General features: G+C 44.1%; 2 protein-coding genes across 4 annotated transcripts in view; both read right to left on the bottom strand.

Moving 5' to 3' along the window:
* LOC135558533 (homer protein homolog 3-like) overlaps nt 1–5577 on the bottom strand; it is a 29562-nt gene extending 23985 nt beyond the window's left edge. For both annotated transcript variants that reach the window (XM_064992402.1, XM_064992403.1), the window contains exons 1-2: nt 5087–5577; nt 4687–4735 (exon numbers count right to left, since the gene is read on the bottom strand). In XM_064992402.1, coding sequence (XP_064848474.1) covers nt 4687–4709 — 23 coding nt within the window. In that variant the 5' untranslated portion in view covers nt 4710–4735; nt 5087–5577. The remainder of the gene's footprint in view (nt 1–4686; nt 4736–5086) is intronic.
* A 413-nt stretch (nt 5578–5990) lies between these two features.
* On the bottom strand, nt 5991–21930 carry LOC135558532 (regulator of nonsense transcripts 1-like). 2 transcript variants are annotated; one of them, XM_064992399.1, is made up of 23 exons: nt 21590–21930; nt 20889–21025; nt 20673–20762; nt 20343–20510; nt 19984–20164; nt 19497–19658; nt 19287–19374; nt 18925–19023; nt 18640–18748; nt 18372–18531; nt 18154–18272; nt 17794–17958; nt 17441–17555; nt 17188–17331; nt 16422–16635; nt 15600–15717; nt 15321–15477; nt 14407–14549; nt 13961–14135; nt 13693–13774; nt 13219–13613; nt 12994–13113; nt 5991–12836 (listed from the first exon to the last, which is right to left on the bottom strand). In XM_064992399.1, the coding sequence occupies exons 1-22, from the start codon at nt 21755–21757 to the stop codon at nt 12997–12999; spliced, it is 3306 nt and encodes a 1101-aa protein (XP_064848471.1). In that variant the 5' UTR covers nt 21758–21930; the 3' UTR covers nt 5991–12836; nt 12994–12996. The 2 variants fall into 2 exon arrangements, with proteins under 2 accessions (XP_064848471.1, XP_064848472.1); XM_064992400.1 differs by having other exon boundaries at nt 19290–19374.
* Nucleotides 21931–22276: the final 346 nt, after the last annotated feature.

Genomic DNA, 22276 nt, shown 5'->3' with positions numbered 1-22276 from the left:
GGACGGGACCAGTACTGTGGAACAAAGGGTTGGCCAGACAGGGGACGGGAGCAGTACTGTGGAACAGAGGGTTGGCCAGACAGGGGACGGGAGCAGTACTGTGGAACAGAGGGTTGGCCAGACAGGGGACGGGAGCAGTACTGTGGAACAGAGGGTTGGCCAGACAGGGGACGGGAGCAGTACTGTGGAACAGAGGGTTGGCCAGACAGGGGACGGGAGCAGTACTGTGGAACAGAGGGTTGGCCAGACAGGGGACGGGAGCAGTACTGTTGAACAGAGGGTTGGCCAGACAGGGGACGGGACCAGTACTGTGGAACAGAGGGTTGGCCAGACAGGGGACCGGAGCAGTACTGTGGAACAGAGGGTTGGCCAGACAGGGGACGGGAGCAGTACTGTGGAACAGAGGGTTGGCCAGACAGGGGACGGGAGCAGTACTGTGGAACACAGGGTTGGCCAGACAGGGGACGGGAGCAGTACTGTGGAACAGAGGGTTGGCCAGACAGGGGACGGGAGCATTACTGTGGAACAGAGGGTTGGCCAGACAGGGGACTGGAGCAGTACTGTGGAACAGAGGGTTGGCCAGACAGGGGACTGGAACAGTACTGTGGAACAGAGGGTTGGCCAGACAGGGGACGGGACCAGTACTGTGGAACAGAGGGTTGGCCAGACAGGGGACGGGAGCAGTACTGTGGAACAGAGGGTTGGCCAGACAGGGGACGGGAGCAGTACTGTGGAACAGAGGGTTGGCCAGACAGGGGACGGGAGCAGTACTGTTGAACAGAGGGTTGGCCAGACAGGGGACGGGACCAGTACTGTGGAACAGAGGGTTGGCCAGACAGGGGACGGGAGCAGTACTGTGGAACAGAGGGTTGGCCAGACAGGGGACGGGAGCAGTACTGTGGAACAGAGGGTTGGCCAGACAGGGGACGGGAGCAGTACTGTGGAACAGAGGGTTGGCCAGACAGGGGACGGGACCAGTACTGTTGAACAGAGGGTTGGCCAGACAGGGGACGGGACCAGTACTGTGGAACAGAGGGTTGGCCAGACAGGGGACGGGACCAGTACTGTGGAACAGAGGGTTGGCCAGACAGGGGACGGGAGCAGTACTGTGGAACAGAGTCAGCAAGATAGGCTACAGAGTTTGGCAGACTCAAGTTGAGACATGAAAATGTAAAAGCTACCATGTTGGTACTTGGCACCAATGCTTCCCAAATCATTAGCTTACATATGATGCAATTGACTGACATTGTTAGGTTAAACTAAAATGCCTCTCTCTACAGTAAAGCTATTTTCATCATGGAACGATGAAACTCACACAAATTATGAATACACAACTATACACTTACCTCCTACCGTAAAATGTGCTAATTATGTTGGCAGCCGTTTAGAAAAAGTTATCCAGGTCACACCACTACGTGATATCATTGAAAAGCGCAGAATGTCCTCTCATAGGAACAAAACACAGTGGCATGTATGGCCTCAAAGAGAAAGGCCATGAGAGACCTGAGGAAATGTGTCATGTTTTAGATGATTGTCTTTCTGTGGAAGCTAACAGGATAACGGATCATGTTAACATGTTAAACAGATGGACATGGCTTAGTAGGATGTGGTGTTGTGTGTACATATACTACACACGATCAGGTTCCAATTATACATCCACTCTTGGGGTGTCGAAAATATTTGACCATTTTGCGGGGGGGGGGCTCACATTGATATTTCAATTATTATAAGAGGGCCTTGTTATGGGGTGCCCAGCCTCTCTAATTTTAACCCTGCACACAGTTTGAAAATATTGATTGGTTTAATTATACTGTAAATGCTCCAGCAGTTAAATAGGTGCGCAGAACTCCACCTTGATAGGACATAGCGAGAAGATCCCATTCCAGATAAGTCAATTACTACATATTCTGGCAATGGAAATTCCACAACACTGCTTTATCGATAAATGCATTACCTAATAATCTATTACGGTTTACAACTGCTTTAATTCATGTTAATTAATGTACCCCTATTGTAGAAGTGTTATCACTCACACTATCTATTTCTAACGGGTTATTACAGTTTATTGTTCTACACGCTGTAAACAGAATAATTGACATGGATGCTCTTCTAGAGGATATTCTGGGGCACACAGCGCTGGGAGAACGTCACTCCTTGATTTAGTACAGCAATAATAGGTCAGGGCCTCAGAGTTATTTCAGAAATGTACTGCTCAAATAAGGTAGTTGTGGTCTCTGCAGTACCACTAACATCATGTGGGATAAACAGATGAACAGCACAAAAACTAACTGATTTACTTTGAAAATCAAGTTTGAAGCCACTTAATATCAATATAAGATCAATAAACAATATAGCTAGTGTGATAATGTTATTAGATGCAAATCAACATCACTCCAAAACATTGATATGTAGCTCCAGAGCATTACTACATGCAGTCGGATATTTAATTACACTTAGGTTGGAGTCATTAAAACGCTTTTTTCAACCACTCCACACATTTCTTGTTAACAAACTATAGTTTTGGCAAGTCGGTCAGGACATCTACATTGTGCGTGACACAAGTCATTTTTCCGACAATTGTTTACAGACAGATTATTTCACTTATAATTTACTGCATCACAATTCCAGTGGGTCAGAAGTTTACATACACTAAGTTGACTGTGCCTTTAAACAGCTTGGAAAATTCCAGAAAATTATGTCATGGCTTTAGAAGCTTCTGATAGGCTAATTGACATCATTTGAGTCAATTGGAGGTGTATCTGTGGATGTATTTCAAGGCCTACCTTCAAACTCAGTGCCTCTTTGCTTGACATCATGGAAAAATCAAAAGAAATCAGCCAAGACCTCAGAAAAAAAATTGTAGACCTCCACAAGTCTGGCTCACCCTTAAGAGCAATTTCCAAACGCCTGAAGGTATCATGTTCATCTGTACAAGCAATAGTACGCAAGTATAAACATCATGGGATCACGCAGCCGTCATACTGCTCAGGAAGGAGAAGCGTTCTGTCTCCTAGAGATGAGCGTACTTTGGTGCGAAAAGTGCACATCAATCCCAGAACAACAGCAAAGGACCTTGTGAAGATGCTGGAGGAAACAGGTACAAAAGGGTCTATATCCACAGTAAAACGAGTCCTATATCGACATAACCTGAATGGCGGTTTAGCAAGGAAGAAGCCACTGCTCCAAAACCGGCATAAAAAAGCCAGACTACAGTTTGCAACTGCACATGGGCACAAAGATCGTACTTTTTGGAGAAATGTCCTCTGGTCTGATGAAACAAAAATGTAACTGTTTGGCCATAATGACCATTGTTTTGTTTGGAGGAAAAAGGGGGAGGCTTGCAAGCCGAAGAACACCAACCCAACCGTGAAGCACAGGGGTGGCAGCATCATGTTGTGGGGATGCTTTGCTGCAGGAGGGACTGGTGCACTTCACAAAATAGATGGCATCACGAGGGAGAAAAATTATGTGGATATATTGAAGCAACAGCTCACGGCATCAGTCAGGAAGTTAAAGCTTGGTCGCAAATGGGTCTTCCAAATGGACAATGACCCCAAGCATAGTTCCAAAGTTGTGGAAAAATGGCATAAGGACAACAAAGTCAAGGTATTGGAGTGGCCATCACAAAGCCCTGACCTCAATCCTATAGAACGTGTGTGGGCAGAACTAAAAAAGTGTGTGCGAGGAAGGAGGCCTACAAACCTGACTCAGTTACACCAGCTCTGTCAGGAGGAATGTGCCAAAATCCATCCAACTTATTGTGGGAAGCTTATGGAAGGCTACCCAAAACAATTGATCCAAGTTAAACAATTTAAATGCAATGCTACCCAACACTAATTGAGTGTATGTAAACTTCTGACCCACTGGGAATGTGAAGAAAGAAATAAAAGCTGAAATAAATCATTCTTAGTACAATTATTCTGACATTTCAAATTTTTAAATAAAGTGGTGATCCTAACTGACCTAAGACAGGGAATTTTTACAAGGATGAAATGTCAGGAATTGTGAAAAATTGGGTTTAAATGTATTTCGCTAGGGGTATGTAAACTTCCGACTTCAACTGTACTTGCTTTAATGATCAAACATCCACACACTATTATTACACTAACAATCCATAGGACTCAAGAGACTACTGTCAAGAATGTGGTGGCCAATATAGTCTTGAGGTTAGAACATTGGGCCAGTAACTGAAAGGTCGCTGGTTCAAATCCTGCGTCCGAAAAGGTGAAAACCTGTTGCTGTGCCCTTGAGAAATTAACCTCAATTTCTCCAGGGGACCTGGACAATGGTGACACTGGATGTGACCCCACTCCTTGCGGGTGTCTCAGGGAGAGTTGGGATATGTAACAGAAAAAAAAACATTTCCATTGGCCATATGTCCATTTCCATTGGACAGATATAACCTCCCCACACACACATTTTTATTCTGTCTCTTGTCCTGTAAAAGAAGAGGTCCTGTTTGCATCCCAAGGTCATTACACAAAGATTTTTACTGCCAACTGTCAAATGTTGGGATGGATCTCTTAATTTGGACTATGTAGTCAATATGCCTCAACTGAAACAAGGACACAGACAGAAGGGGCTATTAAGTAGGTGCTTTGGGTCAATATGCCACAACTGAAACAAGGACACAGATAGAAGGGGCTGTTGAGTAGGTGCTCAGGGTGTAATATAACAGCAACTCACCTTTCTCGATGTTGAGGATACATCTTATAAGGCAGCAAAGGTATCCTTTCTATGGAAGAAAGAAATTAGCACACACTGACTGCATACATCAAGATGTTTTCATACAAAAAAAATGTTTTAACATTAATACACAACTGGACTAGAAAATAACAATTACGATAGATCCAAGTGTTCAGGGTGCCCTCGCTGCTTTTAAATGTATCATCAGAAATGTACAGGTACCCTACCTCAAGAACAAGGTACCCCAATATTAAAAAGCATTGTCCTGACCTTTTGAGATATGGTCCCGACTGACTGCAGAATAATAGTCTCAACTTTTCTCTCTCATAGCAACAGTCATTTACCAGCGTCCAATGCAATGAGTCACTGAGAGTTGAATGGAGTTACTGGAGACACTCACCCCATTTCGTTGTAAAAGATGAATAAGATCTATTGGTCGAGCTGCAATGTGGGCTCCTTTATGTTGAACACTGGAGCTGTAATCCTTCCTCTTATTTGTGTCAGTATAGGGATGCTTCCGTATACCACCGGAATTGCACTGCAAAGGGCAAGAATTGGCTATGAATACTGTGGACATTCGCTGTCAATAAAATTATATGCGCTCTGTCCCTTCACTTGAAAAAGCTTGCCACGACGTCGGACATCGATGCCACCACGAAACTGGAGCAATGTGTATCATTAGCCACAGTCCGGCAGTCCATCGTGTGTAGATTTCTCAGTTTTTCTTTCTGACTGCACTTCAGTAACCTTGTTGTAACGCAGTTCCTCGCGACGCTCAGGTTGTATTCCTCTTGAGGTGCAATATGTGAGTGAAAAGCGTGCAGTCTTCTACTCTGGTTACCAAGTATCGCTTGGCAAGAGATACTTTTTTTATTGGTTACATTTCATATCCAGACAACACCAGCTGCGCGCGGTGCAGCGCTCTATGGCTACAATTTGCTACCGTTGGGGTTTCAACCCGTCTACATACACCACCACCTGCTGGTTACCGTTTGGTAGTGGGTCAAATTACTTTAAATCTAACACCGATAAAACTCACTACCGTAGTTTAGAGTCTACTTCACGGTTGACCATTAGCAAATAGATTAGGCGTAATAAACACTAACTAACCTGTATTTAATTTTCACATACCTCACATTAAAACAAATTCCTTGGGCTCACAAGGACACAATACTGCAGCCCCATGTAAACATGAGATTAGGGCCGCCTAGCCCAGATGTGAAGTCTGAGCTCAGTGCTAGTAGTCGAGTTAATCATAATTCCTGTCATTTATCAAAAACAAGTTCAATTGTCCATCACTTAAAATGAGTGAAAAGAAACCTTTATTTTTTTCAGATGTTACAAGGATGACATTTCAGTGAGAGAATAACAGATGACCAAATAACTAGATAATCATAATCAAGCAATTTCCAAGAAGAAAGAAACATCACTTCACTCCAAAGTAAAACCCTGCAGAAGCAAATAATGAAAATAAATGATACTAGGATGACACCAGCTATGGGGGGAGAAAGAGGACACATCTAGACTATTTTGTGTCCTAATTGAAGTTTCTTGGCATTCAAAAATCCCTGTAACCCATGAGACACTCAAGAGTGGTGTTTTGTTTGAACGGTATTTGAAGATGAGCAAAGATCAGTTACCATTTGTAGTGGACCAATATGTAATCTACTTGAACTCATTTCATACCCTAACCATTTAGTTGTATTGCAGCAGCAGTTTATTTTCTCTTCAGGAGTTGCCCCTTTGAAACAACAGGCTAATTTCATAAAGATACATGAATGTTTAGTGATGAAACCTGATAATTGAGGTGTACTATTGAACAGCACATGCACAGGTTGTCAAATAGGGAACGCTGTCAGAAATAACACATTTTCAAAATGTATTTGGAGGGATGTGGTTAATGTCTAGAAGATATGGATAGGTACAAACACATTTAGTCAGAAATGGGTAACATCTTAAAATGTCTTTCCACAGGTGTTCATAACAGAAAATGTTTAACCACATTAGCATATGACAATGACTTCTGAAAATCATAGCCTAACACGACTCAGCAAAATGACAAAACTTGTCAGATGACACTATCACACATGGAATGGAGAGTACCGTAATGAATCATGAGTGATGGTTACATACAATTCAGAATTACAGAACGAAAGATTTCAGACCTCAACACAGCAGGGAAGTGACAAGTAGGATTATCACAAAATACTACTTTACACGTGAGAAATTTTACCATCAATGATATAAATTACAGTGCCTTCAGAAAGTAATCACACTGCTTGCCTTTTTCCACATTTTGTTGTGTTAGAGCCTGAATCGAAAATATATTAAAATTGAGATTGTGCCACTGGCCTACATACAATTCCCCATAATGTCAAAGTGGATTTACTTTTCATTTTTTTTAAATAAAAAAATAATAAAAAATGAAAAGCTGAAATATCTTCAGTAAATAAGTATTCAACCCTTTTTTTATGGCAAGACTAAATAAGTTCAGGAGTAAAAATCTTTGTGTGCAATAATAGTGTTTATCATCTCTGTACCCCACACATACAGGTCATTGTAAGGGCTCTCAGTCGAGCAGTGAATTTCAAGCGCCGATTCAACCATAAAGATCAGGGGAGGTTTTCCAATGCCTCGCAAAGGGCAACTATTGGTAGATGGGTCAAAAAATGTAATAAGTAGAAATAGAATATCCATTTGAGCATGGTGAAGTTAATAATTACACGCTTTGGATGGTGTATCAATACACCCAGTCACTACAAAGATGCAGGCGACCTTCCGAACTCAGATGCCGGAGAGGAAGGAAACCATTCAGGGATTTCAACGTGAGACCAATGGTGACTTTAAAACAGTTAAGAGTTTAATGGCTGTGAAATCCATCCTCAGTTCAACATTGTAGTTACACACAATACTAACCTAAATGACAGTGATTTTTTTTTTTACCTGTACAGAATTAAAAATCACAAAACATGCTTCCTGTTTGCAATAAGGCACCAAAGTGTGTTAAAAAAAAGTGTTAAAGAAATTAACTTTGTCCCAAATACAAAGCGTTGTGTTTGGGGCAAATCCAATACAACACATTACTGAGTACCACTCTCCATATGTTCAAGCATGGTGGTGGCTGCATTATGTTATGGGTATGCTTGTCATCAGCAAAGATTAGGGAAGTTTTTGGGGGGATAATTTACAATATAGTTAAGAACATGCAAAATCAAAGAGGAAAACCTGGATCAGTCTTCTTTACACCAGACACTGGGAGTCTAATTCACCTTTCAGCAGGACAATAACCTAAAATACAAGGCCAAATATACACGGGGGTTTGCTTACCAAGATTACATTGAATGTTTGACTTCAGCTTAACAATCTATGGCAAGACTTGAAAATGGCTGTCTGTCAAGTTGGTTGTTGATCATTGCTAGAGGTTGAGAATTTTAAATGTACAAATATTGTACAATTCAAGATAGTCCTAAATATTTCTAAAACTAAAAACATTGTATTTGGGACACTAAACATCAACTAAATCTTGTAATGAATAATGTGGAATTTTAGCAAGTTGAGGAGACTAAACTGCTTGGAGTAACCCTGGACGGTAAACTGTCATGGTCAAAACACGTTGATGCAATGGTACCTAAGATGGGGAGAGGTCTGTCTTCTTAACTATCAACAAGGCAGGTCCTACAGACCCTAGTTGTGTCTCACCTGGACTACTGTCAAGTCGTGTGGTCAGCTGCCACAAAGAAGGATTTACAATTGTCTCAAAACAGCGCAGCATGGGTGGCCCTTAAATGTACACAGAGAGCTAACAATAATATGCATGTCTATCTCTCATGCAGTTGGAAAGATTGACTAAATCAATATTTGTTTTTGTAAGAAGTATTGACATGCTGAATGCACACCCATGCATATCCCACAAGACATGCAACCAGATGTCTCTTCACAATCCCAAAATCCAGAACAGACCACAACAGTACTACATAGAGCCATGACTACATGGAACTCTATTCCACAGTACTACATAGAGCCATGACTACATGGAACTCTATTCCACAGTACTACATAGAGCCATGACTACATGGAACTCTATTCCACAGTACTACATAGAGCCATGACTACATGGAACTCTATTCCACAGTACTACATAGAGCCATGACTACATGGAACTCTATTCCACATCAGGTAACTGATGCAAGCGGTAGAATCAGATATTAAAAAACAGAAAAATACACCTTATGGAACAGTGGGGACTGTACACATGGATGTTGTATTGTAGATATATGGTAGAGTAGCGGCCTGAGGGCACACACTTAATGTGTTGTGAAAAGTATTATGTACTATTTTAAATTGTATATTACTGCCTTAATGTTTCTGGACCCCACGAAGAATAGCCTCTCCCTTGGCAGGAACTGATGGGGATCCTAAATAAATACAATAGAAATACAACAAAATGGAATGAGAGGTGTGAATACCTTCTGAAGGCCCTGTGCATCAATGATTCTCCGTGTGACAGGGTAGGTCTACTACATGTTTGAAGATTTATGTATTGGTAGTTAGAAAATTAAAAGGACATTCAAAAGGGGAAAGTAAAATTTCAACTTCAACCGGAAAAAAGGATTCTCGCAATCTACCAAATACATTTTTTCTTCTCCAACGGGCTGGGTGGGGGTGTGTGGTAGGCTTGAAAACACAACCCTAGGCAACACAGTGACTAGGGTCTGGTTTAAAGTATGGACTCTTGGCATAATGGAACAACGTCAATACTTTATCCGCTTAAATAAAATACAAAAAAGTAGCTAGAGATCACAGAAGTTATTTTTAATGAGTGCATTTAGCAAGTGGCTAGTTTGCATAAACTACCTTCAATAAAACCCCTGCAAAAGTTTTGCCTACAAACTTTAGTTTAGAATCGCAACGTTCTGGCATGTCTGCCTCGTTGTTTGTTGGGAGTCCCTGGAAAATATTTCCCCCTTACACTACATTACCAAATGTATGTGGACACCTGCTCATCATTCCAAAAATCATGGGCATTAATATGGAGTTGGTCCCCCCCTTTGCTGCTATAACCGCCTCCTCTCTTCTGGAAAGGTTTCCTTGGAACATTACTGCGGGCGAGGTCTTGCTTCCATTCAGCCACAACAGCATAGTGAGGCCCGGCACTGATGTTGGGCGTTTAGGCCTGGCTCGCAGTTGGCGTTCCAATCCATCCCAAAGGTGTTCGATGGGGTTGAGGTCAGGCCTCTGTGCAGGCCAGTCAAGTTCTTCCACACTGATCGACAAACTATTTCTGAATGGACCTCGCTTTGTGCACGGGGGAATTGTCATGCCGTTGCCATGAAGTTGGAAGTCCAGAATCATCTAGAATGTCATAACATTAAGATTTCCCTTCACTGGAACGAAGGGGCCTAGTCGAAACCATGAAAAACAGCCCAACCATTATTTTTCCTCTACCAAACTTTACAGTTGGCACTATGCATTGGGGCAGGTAGCTTTCTCCTGGCATTCGCCAAACCCAGATTCTTCCGTCGGACTGCCAGATGGTGAAGCGTGATTCATCATTCCAGAGTCCAATGACGGCGAGCTTTACACCACTCCAGCCAATGCTTGGCATTGCACATGGTGATCTTAGGCTTGTGAGCGGTTGCTCGGCCATGGAACTCATTTCATTAAGCTCCCGACGAACAGTTCTTGTGCTGATGTTGCTTCCAGGGGTAGTTTGGAACTATGTGTTGCAACCGAGGACAGACTAATTTTACAAGCTACGCCCTTCAGCACTCAGCAGTCCCGTTCTTTGAGCTTGTGTGGCCTACCACTTTGCGGCTGAGCCGTTGTTGCTCCTAGACTTTTCCACTTCACAATAACAGCATTTACAATTGACTGGGGAAGCTCTAGCAGGGCAGGAATTTGACAAACTGACTTGTTGGAAAGGTGGCATCCTATGACAGTGCCACATTGAAAGTCACTTAGCATTTCAGTAAGGTCATTCTATTGTCAATGTTTGTCTATGGACATTGCATGGCTGTGTACTCGCTTGTATATACCCATCAGTAACAGATGGGTCTGAAATAGCCGAATCCACTCATTTGAATCGGTGTCCACATACTGCTGGAAATATAGTGTTGGTAGTGACAGTTCCTCTATGCTAAAAGAGTCCATCATTGGGGGCGTTCCTGTGCCCAGGCGTTGATGGCATTTAAAGTATCAGCTAACCACATATGTTATAGCAATCTGTCAGTTAATGACATAGTTGATGACAGGGCACGCAACCACTGATTGATGCGTGCAATGTCTGACCAGGGGAACACGAGCATTGAAACCAGACCCTAGTCATGTTCCCCTGCTCAGACATTGCATGCATCAACCATTGGTTGCATGGCACGTCCTCGACTATGTCGTCTGGGACCAGATTGCTATCTATATATCTATATATCTATCTATATCTATATATATATCTATATCTATAACGATCTGGCCTGCATCAGAAAAGGAACGCACCCACTGGTTTGCCTAGAGTCAGGTTTGAGACTAGATCTGTGGTGGGGGCTACACAAATCTACACCATAACCTTTCATGGGCACTAAATATAAAAGTACCTACTGTGTCTACAACACCAATATACAAATATTTATTCTCATCCTCTGCCACATACTGACAGAAATGCCTCCCTTCGGTCAACAAACTCATCAAGGTATGGTCAGAAATTATGTATTTATATTTTTAAGTGAGTTCATAACCTTCATTCAGTTATCATTTTCACATGGGCCAATGACAGCCAGTACTGAATACCTACAATTAGCAGTTGCCTGAGGCTTCTAACCTTCCTCAGTAGTCAGGTCCAGACTTCCACTTGTGCATACTGCGGAGTCTTATCCCAGTAGTATTCACACACTTCATTACTATAACCTCTCTGAACATAAATTCTTGTTCCCTTGCAACACCTCTTATGAGTTGTTGAACAACAAAGTAAAACATGATTTAATACATAATTTCATGTTTAAACTTGGGTCTCTAGGGATAACTTCTCTGCTTAATGTGGATTAACGAATTAGCCATGTAGCCATGCAAATGATATGTGCATTCTACAAGTGCTTTCTTTGTGGCATTTCATGTCTGTGAAGCTGTGACTAATTTTAAAGTAATAATTTGGAGGTCATTTTAAAAGAGCAAGTGATGACTGCTTTTTCGATTACAATAAGTTGGTTATGGTATTCTTTTTACTCTCCTTTTTGTACTACAGATAGACTTAAGAAAAAAACAAAAACCTGTCTCGCAAACTACAGATCTTTCAAGTCCACCACTTCAGATCTCGAGACAATAATGTTTCCTTTACTTGTTTCAAGAGCCATTCCACCACTTATCCTTCAGAAAGACCAGAGTGGAAAGCCAGTGAAATTCACCAGCTTTCAAAACCTCTGCAACAACAGATCTCATGTAGAAAACTTTCCAACTCAAAGTTGAAAAAGATAAATGGTCAGTATTCTCCCGACTCCTGCACCATTTGATTCCGTTTGAGACGTTCAACAAGACCATTCTTGGTCTGCCCAAAACCTCTCGCCTCTCGCTCAAACATGTTCAAATGCAGAGCATGAGCACGGATCAACTTTGAGGTTAAAAATTTTCCCAAATCGACTGACTGCTTCAAGAGTTTCGTCCCCTTTTCCCCTCTAGCTGGCAGGAGACGGTTTTGTAGAGTGAGGTTGGAGGGTTATGTGAGAACTCTTCTCAGTCTCTCTGCTCCGAGAACAATGTCCTCAGCCAACTAACTTGTGGTCCCTGGGGGAGAAGAGGTGGCAGGGATGTGACTCCTGTGACCCCATTGAGGATCCATGACCTTTCACCCCTCGACTCATCATCAAAAGGCTTGTCGCTCCGACGCTGCTACCCCAACGTATGCTGCTTCTCCTTTTCTCCGTGTGCGAGCAGCGCCTTCTCTCTCTCCCTCCTCCTCGCTCTTGTCTTGTCCAGCTCTACCCCCATTTTGCTCTCACTCTTGTGATTGGTTGGTTTCTCTCGGTCTCTCTCCTGTTGCTTTCACACAGTGGTGCTTCAGTTGTAGCAGTGGAAAACGGGTATCCATATGTTCTTTTTTTGATATTACCCAGATTAAAATGGCGACGAACTAAGCTCAGCACAGGCCTAGCTCCTTTTCCCACAACCTAAGAGTCAAATAAAACACAGATTACTTTTATACCCTGACAAAGACGAGATATAAAACAGCTTCTGGTATCCTATTTACTCCACCTGATATTACTACAGCAACAGTTGGCTTAGCTCATAGAATATAGAGCAAAAAGTTCCAATGTAGTCTCTTACACTCTAGTACTGGGACAGTCCAGTCACACCATGTTGATAAGCTCTTTCCCCTTGGTAGGTGGAGTCTTGGGAGAGGGCCACGTCAATCTGGGACTTGAACTCATCGCCAAGGTAGCTGTCCTGTAAGAAAAACAACAAAGGAGAAGCTTTTAGCCTGCATGTACATGTCTGTCAGAGCAAGAACGTCTGCTATGAGAAACAAATGTAAATGTTCTTCTGCTTTACCTGAGAGAGCTCAGGCTGGGAGAGGCCAGGCTGGCTCATCTGGGAAGGCTGGCTCATGGTGATGTAGCCCTGTGTGAGGGGTCCCTGGGAGAAGGGCTGGGAGCCCAGGTCCTGGCTGGCCTGGCTGCCACTCATGAGGCCGTGCTGCCCGCTGCCTCCGCCGTGGTTCCCCATGCCACGGCTCCGCTGGCGCCCACCTCGCACCCCTCCGCCGCCCGCCTTACCCTTCATACCTCCACCACGGCCTGCTGGCGGGCAGTGGACCTGGCCCAGGTAGCCTGGCGGCGGCATGGGGGGCATGACCAGGTTGAAGGGAATGTTCATGGAGGCCATGGGGCCCGGACCAATCATGCCGATCTGGTCGTGGGTCTGGAAGTACATGTTGGATGAACGTCCTAGAAGAAAAGAAAACATATTGAACAACGGCAAAACAAGTAAATTGACACAAGTTTACAGTTTGACATAGTCTCTCACCAGTGCTGCTGCGGTCATACACAGATCCAGGAATAAGAGCCTCCCTTGCATCATACATGGCTGTGCTCATGAAACGGCCCCCCTGAAGAACCCACACATGAAACAAACATTTCAGTAAGTCTAACACACACACACACACACACAGTAGCCTATGCACATATTTTTATAATGGTCTACTGGCAAAGTAATATCATGAAAGTAAACACCACGCACTACATAAAGTTGTACATAATCCAACACACGTGGGTTTAGGGGGGGGGGGACTCACAGGGTTGATGGCGTTGACCAGTTTGCGGGGCTTGCTGAACTGCATGAGGCTCTCCCTCAGGTTGTTGAGTGGTCCCTCCACCAGAACCTTCTGCTCCTTATAGTAGTTGAGCAGGTGGTTCCACAGAGGCTGCTTGGACAGGGCCTTGGGGTTGCCCACGATGATAACCCCATACCTATACACACACACAAATAGGACATAGTTCCTTTCAAACACTTCCTTCACAGATATAGAAAATAATATGATGTAAATAATTTCTCTTTGCAGTGTGACAGTGTTTCAGCCCGAGTAATGACATTTTGCTCTGAGGACTTAGAAATTGTTGACATAATCCCAAATACAAATATTAAAATAGTCTTGCAAAACTTGAAAGACAGGATAATGCTACGATTTTCTTGTTATCTGTTGACCATCAGGAGACAGAGAATGGTTCATGTGTTGTTTACCTGGCCCTGGTGAGAGCCACGTTGAGACGGCGTGGGTCGTTGAGGAAGCCAATGCCCTGGTGCTCGTTGGCTCTGACACAGGACAGGATGATGAAGTCCTTCTCTCTGCCCTGGAACGCATCAACGCTGGCTATCTCCACCTCCTGAGGACAGCCAAGCGACAGGAAAGCAATTAGATAAGCTAACATAGGGCATCCCAGGTGGCGCAGTGGTTAAGGGCGCTGTACTGCAGCGCCAGCTGTGCCATCAGAGACTCTGGGTTCGCGCCCAGGCTCTGTCGTAACCGGCCGCGAACGGGATGTCCGTGGGGCGACGCACAATTGGCCTAGCGTCGTCCGGGTTAGGGAGGGCTTGGTCGGTAGGGATGCCCTTGTCTCATCGCGCACCAGCGACTCCTGTGGCAGGACGGGCGCAGTGCGCGCTAACCAAGGTTTCCGGCACATTGGTGCGGCTGGCTTCCGGGTTGGATGTGCGCAGTGTTAAGAAGCAGTGCGGCTGGTTGGGTTGTGTATCGGAGGACGCATGACTTTCAACCTTCGTCTCTCCCGAGCCCGTACAGGAGTTGTAGCGATGAGACAAGATAGTAGCTACTACAACAATTGGATACCACAAAATTCGGGAGAAAAGGGGTAAAAAAATAAAATAAAATAAAAAAAAATAAAGATAAGCTAACATAGACGCACCATTCCACCATCCATTTGAATGTTTTAAGTGAAGGCCAAACTGGATGAATGATTCCATGAGCACATTACTAAACCAATGTAAACTGATTTATTTAGATTTATGCACTCCCATTTCAAGCAATAACTATATTTCAAACCTGCTACATTATAGTGAGAATATGACTGACAGACTGGAGTGCTGCAGCGGACAAGATTGGTCACATATTGTAGAGCCAAGCCTGTGTTTTGTACCTGGTAGAGCTTGGTGTGGAGGGAGCCACTGAACTGCATGTACTGCACCAGGTAGGACCTCTGGCCCTCGTAGGGGGTGATGATGCCTATCTGGTCAGGCTTGGCACCAGCCTTTAGCAGCCTGGTGGTGATCTTCTCCACGTTGGAAGCCTCAGTTCTGTACAGCGGGAGAGAGTGAAGAAAACCTTATTCACAAAACATACCCTTTTTATGACTGGAGTCATAAATGGTCAGTGTACGAAAGCACTGGAATGACAAATGCTTCAGTTTGTCAAATACCTGTTAAGATAGGAGGTTCCAGAGCTTGCAATTTCTTCCTGGCCCAGGGTCACATAGAAGAACATGGGCTTGTCTGGTTGTGGCCACTGGAAGTCAAAGCCTTTCTTGATGCGGTCAGCTGTGTAAGTCAAATAAAAATGGGTCAAGAAAAGGAGTTAATAAAATGTACATTTAGGTTAATCCAGATTTAAGTGTAAATTAAGCCAATGTCGTGTATTACCTTTTTATATGGGTGTTTTACATCTGGTGCAAGCTGAGTAAATATGGCTGTTATAAGGCAATTCATGATTGTTCTGTTGTTTTCTTGTTCCTTAGAGACATGATCTAAACTACCCAACCAGTTTGTAGACAACAGGGAGCCCATTCCCCTCTTGCTGGACAAGCACATCAGGAGGACAAGCTAACCCTCACCTATGTTTAAGAGAATTCTATAGACGGGATGGCTGACAACGTCCAAAAACGATGCGCGTAGGCAGTGTGGTGATTTTGAACGGTTAGATAGCTTGCCATGTGAGAAATCATAGTTGGCCCGTGTCAGCTCGTTGGATCTTGTTATCGATACCATGTCTTGACTCATGTCATGTCTATGCTAGTATGGTTCACTAGTTAGCTAACCTGCAACTGTAACAATGTATTTGAGAGACAAGTGCTCGTTGTGCAAATGCATTTACGTTTTCAATAACCATTTGGAGACTAAATATAGTTTACAACAGTCTATGCCAACCCAGTCTGTTCTGCGCCATAGTTGCGCACGCCTCGGTTTTGTTGCTAAACAACCAACCCGTGTACACACTGGCCCAGTTCCATTCCTCACAAACTTACCTGCGGTGACTCCGTTCTGCAGGGAGCCCTCGTAGAAGATGTTGGAGGGGAAAGCGCTGAGGGCCGGGTGCATACGGTACTGCACCTGCAGACGGATGGGCCTGATGCCCAGCACCACAAGACGCTCAAACAGGGACTGGGACAGGCCCGCCTTGGCAGCCTTCTTACACATCACTACTGGACCCAGCTGGCAGTGGTCTCCCACCAGGATCAGCTAGAGAGAAATCATAGATTTAGTACAAATAGAAAGGCTATTCCAATTCAAATCCATTGTTGTGTGGTGTAGGAACTAGTATTGGGCATAGCATTTGCATGTGTTTATTTGCTATATTGTAATTACTTCGCCACCATGACCTATTTATTGCCTTACCTCTCTTATCCTACCTCATTTGCACATGCTCTATATAGATTTTCCTACTGTATGTTTGTTTATTCCATGTGTAACTCTGTGTTGTATGTGTCGAACTGCTTTGCTTTATCTTGGCCAGGTCGCAGTTGCAAATGAGAACTTGTTCTCAACTAGCCTACCTGGTTAAATAAAGGTGAAATAAAAACAAATATCACAACTCAGAGAAAGTAATGCCTGTCTCAGTGTCAAATTCAACCAAGCACAAACATCCGGAGAAAGGTGGTAAATGTAACTGCACTTTTCCCTCAGCAACAACCTTGGATAAAGATTCTGTATAAGAACGAGAGAGAAGTTGGGACCTGTCATGGAGCTAACTGACTGGACATAATTTATCGTAGAGATTGCCCTGAGACATACCTGCTTGGCCCCCAGTATGACAGGCACCATACACTCTGGCTCAGTGGCCTGGGTGCTCTCATCAATGAGGATGGAGCGGAACTGCATCTTGGCCAGGCGGGGGTCTCCTGCCCCCACACAGGTACAGCAGATCACATCAGCATTCTGTGGAGCAGAGATGGGAGACGTGGTCAGTGATAATCAACCTCAGGGAGTAGTGGAATTATGCCATTTTAGGACTTTGTTTTAAGGGAGTGTGTGGAAAAGGTGTTACCATAAGTAGTTCCCTCTCGGCGGTGCGCTTCAGGGCCCTGTATCGCTTCTCGTCCGAGGAGGACAGCTCCCCAGTCTCGTCCTTCAGCTGCTGGAGCTTCTGAAGCTCTGGTATACTGCATACAGATACAAAAAAAACACAAACTGAGAAACCAGTACTCTTTAGTGTGGAGAATTCCCGGGCTGACAAGGTTCTATCTTTCTGTCATTGTAAATAAGAATGTGTTCTTAACTGACTTGCCTAGTCAAATAAAATAAAATAAAAGTGGAATTGATCCTTTGTCTCCTGAGTTAGCAGGACACCTGATAAGATGAAGACACCATATTCCTCTCTCGATAGCAGTCCCAGGTTACCTGTCCATGTTGCGGATCTGGTTGTGCAGAGCCAGGAAGGACACAGGGGAGTCGATGGCCTCTCTGCTCTTGGCAGACAGCCTCACCACCTTCAGACCTGACATGTGGATCTTCTCAGTCAGCTGGTCCACCGCAATGTTACTGGGAGCACACACCAGCACAGGCCTGAGGACACACACAACTGGTGTTAGGGATGGACAAGTGCGCTTATAAAACCTTTAGGTTGGTCAATTTAGAAAAAAAAATATTTTGCAATGATATGATCTCTGCCAAGACTAGATAGACTATAAGAGTAGTTACTCTTATAGTGAAAGTTATTTACTTATAAGTACTGTATATGGTTAAGTGAACACATCTTACCCGTTGCCCTGTCTGGCCAGGTGGTACACTACCGTGGCAGAGGTGACAGTTTTCCCCGTGCCAGGGGGCCCCTGGATGAGACTGAGAGGACGCTGCAGCACAGTCTTCACAGCATATACCTATGTGATGACATTTTAAAATGCCAAACTGTCAGCAAGTATCATTTGAGAAGGGATAACTCAAATCTACTCATAACTTCTGCATATCGTAATACCCACCTGTGAGTGGTTGAGGTCAGGCAGGCCCTGGGCGGTGAAGCGTTTGGGCAGCTGACACTTGATGACCACATCCTCCACCTCGTGACCCAGCAGCTTGTGGTAGATGTACCCGGACACAGAGGTCTCGTCCACGGCAAAGGTCTTCAGGGCACTTTGCATCCTGGAGGAAAGTTTGAAACCATGTGTAATATTAAGTCCATTGCCAAAAGGAGGCCTAGCTCAACCCATTTGTTGCGTTTCATATGGATTGGTGTCAGGAGGTTCCTACCGGTCAAAGGAGGTGGACTTCCACACAAAGTCAACCTGGAAGTTGTGTGGTACTTCCACGGGGGCCCCAGCACTGCTCCTCAGCTCAATGGCTATCTCATCGCCATAGTCTATTATCACAGGATTAAGGACTACACTCCACATAACACCTATTCCTTCCAGAGACTAATGCTATCCATGTGGCCAGAGAGACAATCATTCCCAAACTAATTTTTGAATTTGAATCAAATTAGTAACGAAGAGTCAAATGTAACATAAGAGCATAATGATTTTTAACAAAGGATACTGTCTGGGACTTTGATGACATGTCCAATGCCTTTCCAGAGTGGGGCAAGGTCTCCCTTGTACCTCAGGCAAATCTCATCTCCCTGCATCAGGCGCATGTCTTCAGAAATACAGTGAATAGTAGAAAAAGGACAGCAAGGACAAGGGAATTGGCTGATGAAAAGCACAATTTAGAATCCATAGACTTTAGGACATTAGTCATACAAACATAGAATCGTACACACACACACACACACACAAGACTCAAGACTAGAAGACACTCCGGCATGCTCATCAGTGAGAATGTGAGGGAGGTTGTGGCCGGAATGGAATGGACATGGAACACTCGTGAACACTGACGTTGATGAACAAAAAATGAATTACCACCTGAGTCCGTCTTGGGAAGGCTGAAATAAGCAATCCGCTTTTTATTGAGTCCCAAGTCCCACCTGACAGTAATATTGTCTTGGGTCTGTGAAACAAACAGACGAGACGGCAATTAATTAACCATCTAAAACCAAACGGTCTTTACCGTGACATCCAAAAGCAGGAGGAGCTAGCCTGAAAACTCCAGCAGAAAACAGTAGAACTTACCTGGGACTCTTTGAGTTTCTTATCGTAGTCAGCCTCCAGTTTGACCAGGGGGCCAAAGATGTTCTGGTACTGGTAGGCATCCTCGTAGCGCAGCAACACGTGTTGAGGCTCCTCGTCCACGCCGGGCTTCTCCAGGTCCTCCAGAGTGGCTGTGGGGTTTTCCTGAAGACACCCAGTCAAACAGCCACAGAAAAAGAGCGCTGCTTACTTTATTTGAGAAATAAAATTCATAATAGAAGCCAGTAGCTCTCCATGACCAAAGTAAAAGGCCACTGGCCTACAGTAAACCACTGGGTTAACTCTCGCTAAATTTACATTTATGTAATTTAGCTGACGCTCTTATCCAGAGCCACTTACAGTAGTGAGTGCATATATTTTCATATTTTTCGGTACTGGTCCCCCGTGGGAATCGAACCTACAGCCCTGGCGTTGCTAGCACCATGCTCTATCAACTGAGCCACACAGGACCATAAGGTAGTTTATGAACCTTCCAGAGCTCCTCAAGCTTGTTTATCTGCTGGGCGGTGATCTGGCGGGCCCGCAGCTGCTCCTGCTCAGAGGGGATCTTAACCAGCCAGGACAGGAAGCAGCGGTCCTGGATCAGCGGCTGCCACTGGGAGCTGTCCCAGTTGATGTCTTTCAGACTGCTCTGACTGGCACATGGCTGCCTGTATTACCAAAAACAAACAATACGTCCATCAATGCACTCCACTACAAAATCACTTTGATTCAATGATAAGAGCTATTGGATTATGGGTCCAAAAAGGGCCAAGAACATTTTGAAAAATAGGACATCTGATCATTGTGAAACAAAAATGGTTAGTAAACACCATAGACCGGCTTTACCTGCAAAGCAGTACCACCACAGAGTCTGCCTTGGCAGGGATGAACCCCAGAAGGAAGACGTTGCGACAGCCACAGTTGTAGCACTCCAGCACCGTCTCCCCCAAAGGACCATCCTTGTGCAGAGTCACCTCCTTGGACTTGGCTCTAACCAGGTGGTTCACAATGTGGCTGAGAGAGGAAAATATGAACAGATTTAGCAACATTTCTGATAGACATTTATAAAATGTCCTTTGGGACTCATGTGCCTCACATTCTACTTTGTGTGTGTGTATAGTCTTCCACATAGAGGCCAAATACATTTAGCTAAGTTGGTTGTTCTTTGGAGCTTACCTGCCAGATGTATTGCCACGTCCATTGCAAAACCACTTCTTGCTGGTGTTGCAATACACCACACAAGCAGGATCGTGAATGCCACAGTAACTTGGGAAAGCAAAACAAGGATAATGTCACAACCGTAAAAACTTTACAGGGAGGAAAACAAATATTTATTATGAACTCTGCAAGACGGCACCAAAAGATCAATCAAAAGATATTTCTGAACATTACCTGCATGCATGGACTGGGAGGTCTTTAGTATAATAGCTGTCTTCCTCGTCTTCTTCAAAGTTCAACTCTGCAAGAAGTTGACTTGCTTTCACAACAGGGTCATCCCCATTCTGCTGTACTCCATCAGGCCCATTCACCTGGAGAAAACATGGAAATTTCATTTCAATAGCGGCTGGCAAAATAATGTAAATAACCTGGAATTGGACACCACCATAGATAACGTTTTAACTACAAGTGCAACAGACAGTTAGTAAACTAACGTTAACGTTAGTTAGCTATCAAATGCACTTGTAGCAAGCTCACAGCCGTTAGCTAGCATGCCTGCTATGTAACGCGGGCAGATAATGAATTTAGTAATGCTATACTCAGTGCCATGGCGTTATCAAGAAAATGACAGGCTGCTTGACAATCTTGGTGTCCATCCCACAACGCGTACAAGCAAATTAGCTAATACTAGCATGCTAAATTATATGTAAACATGCTGGCTAAGTTAACTGGTTAGCCAGCTACATGGCCTCTGAGACAGATGCATGTGTTTTCTTTGTAACTATACGGCTAGCTACCAGCGTGCTAGCTGTGCTAATATAGTTAGCACACTGGCTAGCTATCTCCAAGGTTCCGTATGTACAATACCCTTTAGCTTGTTAGCGAGTTTTTATTTGCTAGTTTGAAACCATACAGGCAACAACAATTACACGAACCTGATTTTCCAACTGACTCTGCGTTTGGCCTGTTTGAGTCTGGCTCGGCAGGGTAAAATCCGTGAACTCATACTCCGAACCCTGGGTATCTGCTCCAAGCAACTCCGCTTCCTCAGTGTCCAGGAACGTGAGAGTCTGCGAGCTCGGCCCGTACGCCTCAACACTCATTTTCTCCACCAACAGTGATATTTCAGAATGATATTTTAAATTCAATCGCTAACTAAACAAAGTGTAGATATCCCTGCCAAAATTAAACTTAAACAAATATCGAAATACCTAAGCACATGAATAAACTGAGAACACACCGTCTCGTGAGCCTCAACTCCCACTCGAAGTAATGACGTAACACCTTGCACACAGCACAAAATGCAAAGAACACATCAAAGGTCGTCAAATTTGACAAAAGCTGGATCCCTTCTAGCCATAACCACATTCAAAGTGTCCCTGGCATAACGTTCACACAAAAGGGGAATATTTTTCACAATCCTTGATTAGGCCTAGAGTCAGAATGTGTTTATCATGTACAGTAATTTAGAAGATGCTGTTATCCAGAGCAATTTACAGGAGCAGTTACTGTAGGGTTGAATGCCTTGCTCAAGGGGCACACTGACAGATTGTTTTAACCTCGTTGGCTAAGGGAATCAAACCAGCAACCTTTTGGTTAATAACACAACACTCTTAACCGCT

This window comes from Oncorhynchus masou, chromosome 17 (assembly GCF_036934945.1).
Source record: "Oncorhynchus masou masou isolate Uvic2021 chromosome 17, UVic_Omas_1.1, whole genome shotgun sequence".
NCBI lineage: Eukaryota > Metazoa > Chordata > Actinopteri > Salmoniformes > Salmonidae > Oncorhynchus > Oncorhynchus masou.
The sequence above is the reverse complement of the archived record's forward strand: the minus strand, read 5'-3'. Positions and strand labels throughout refer to the sequence as shown.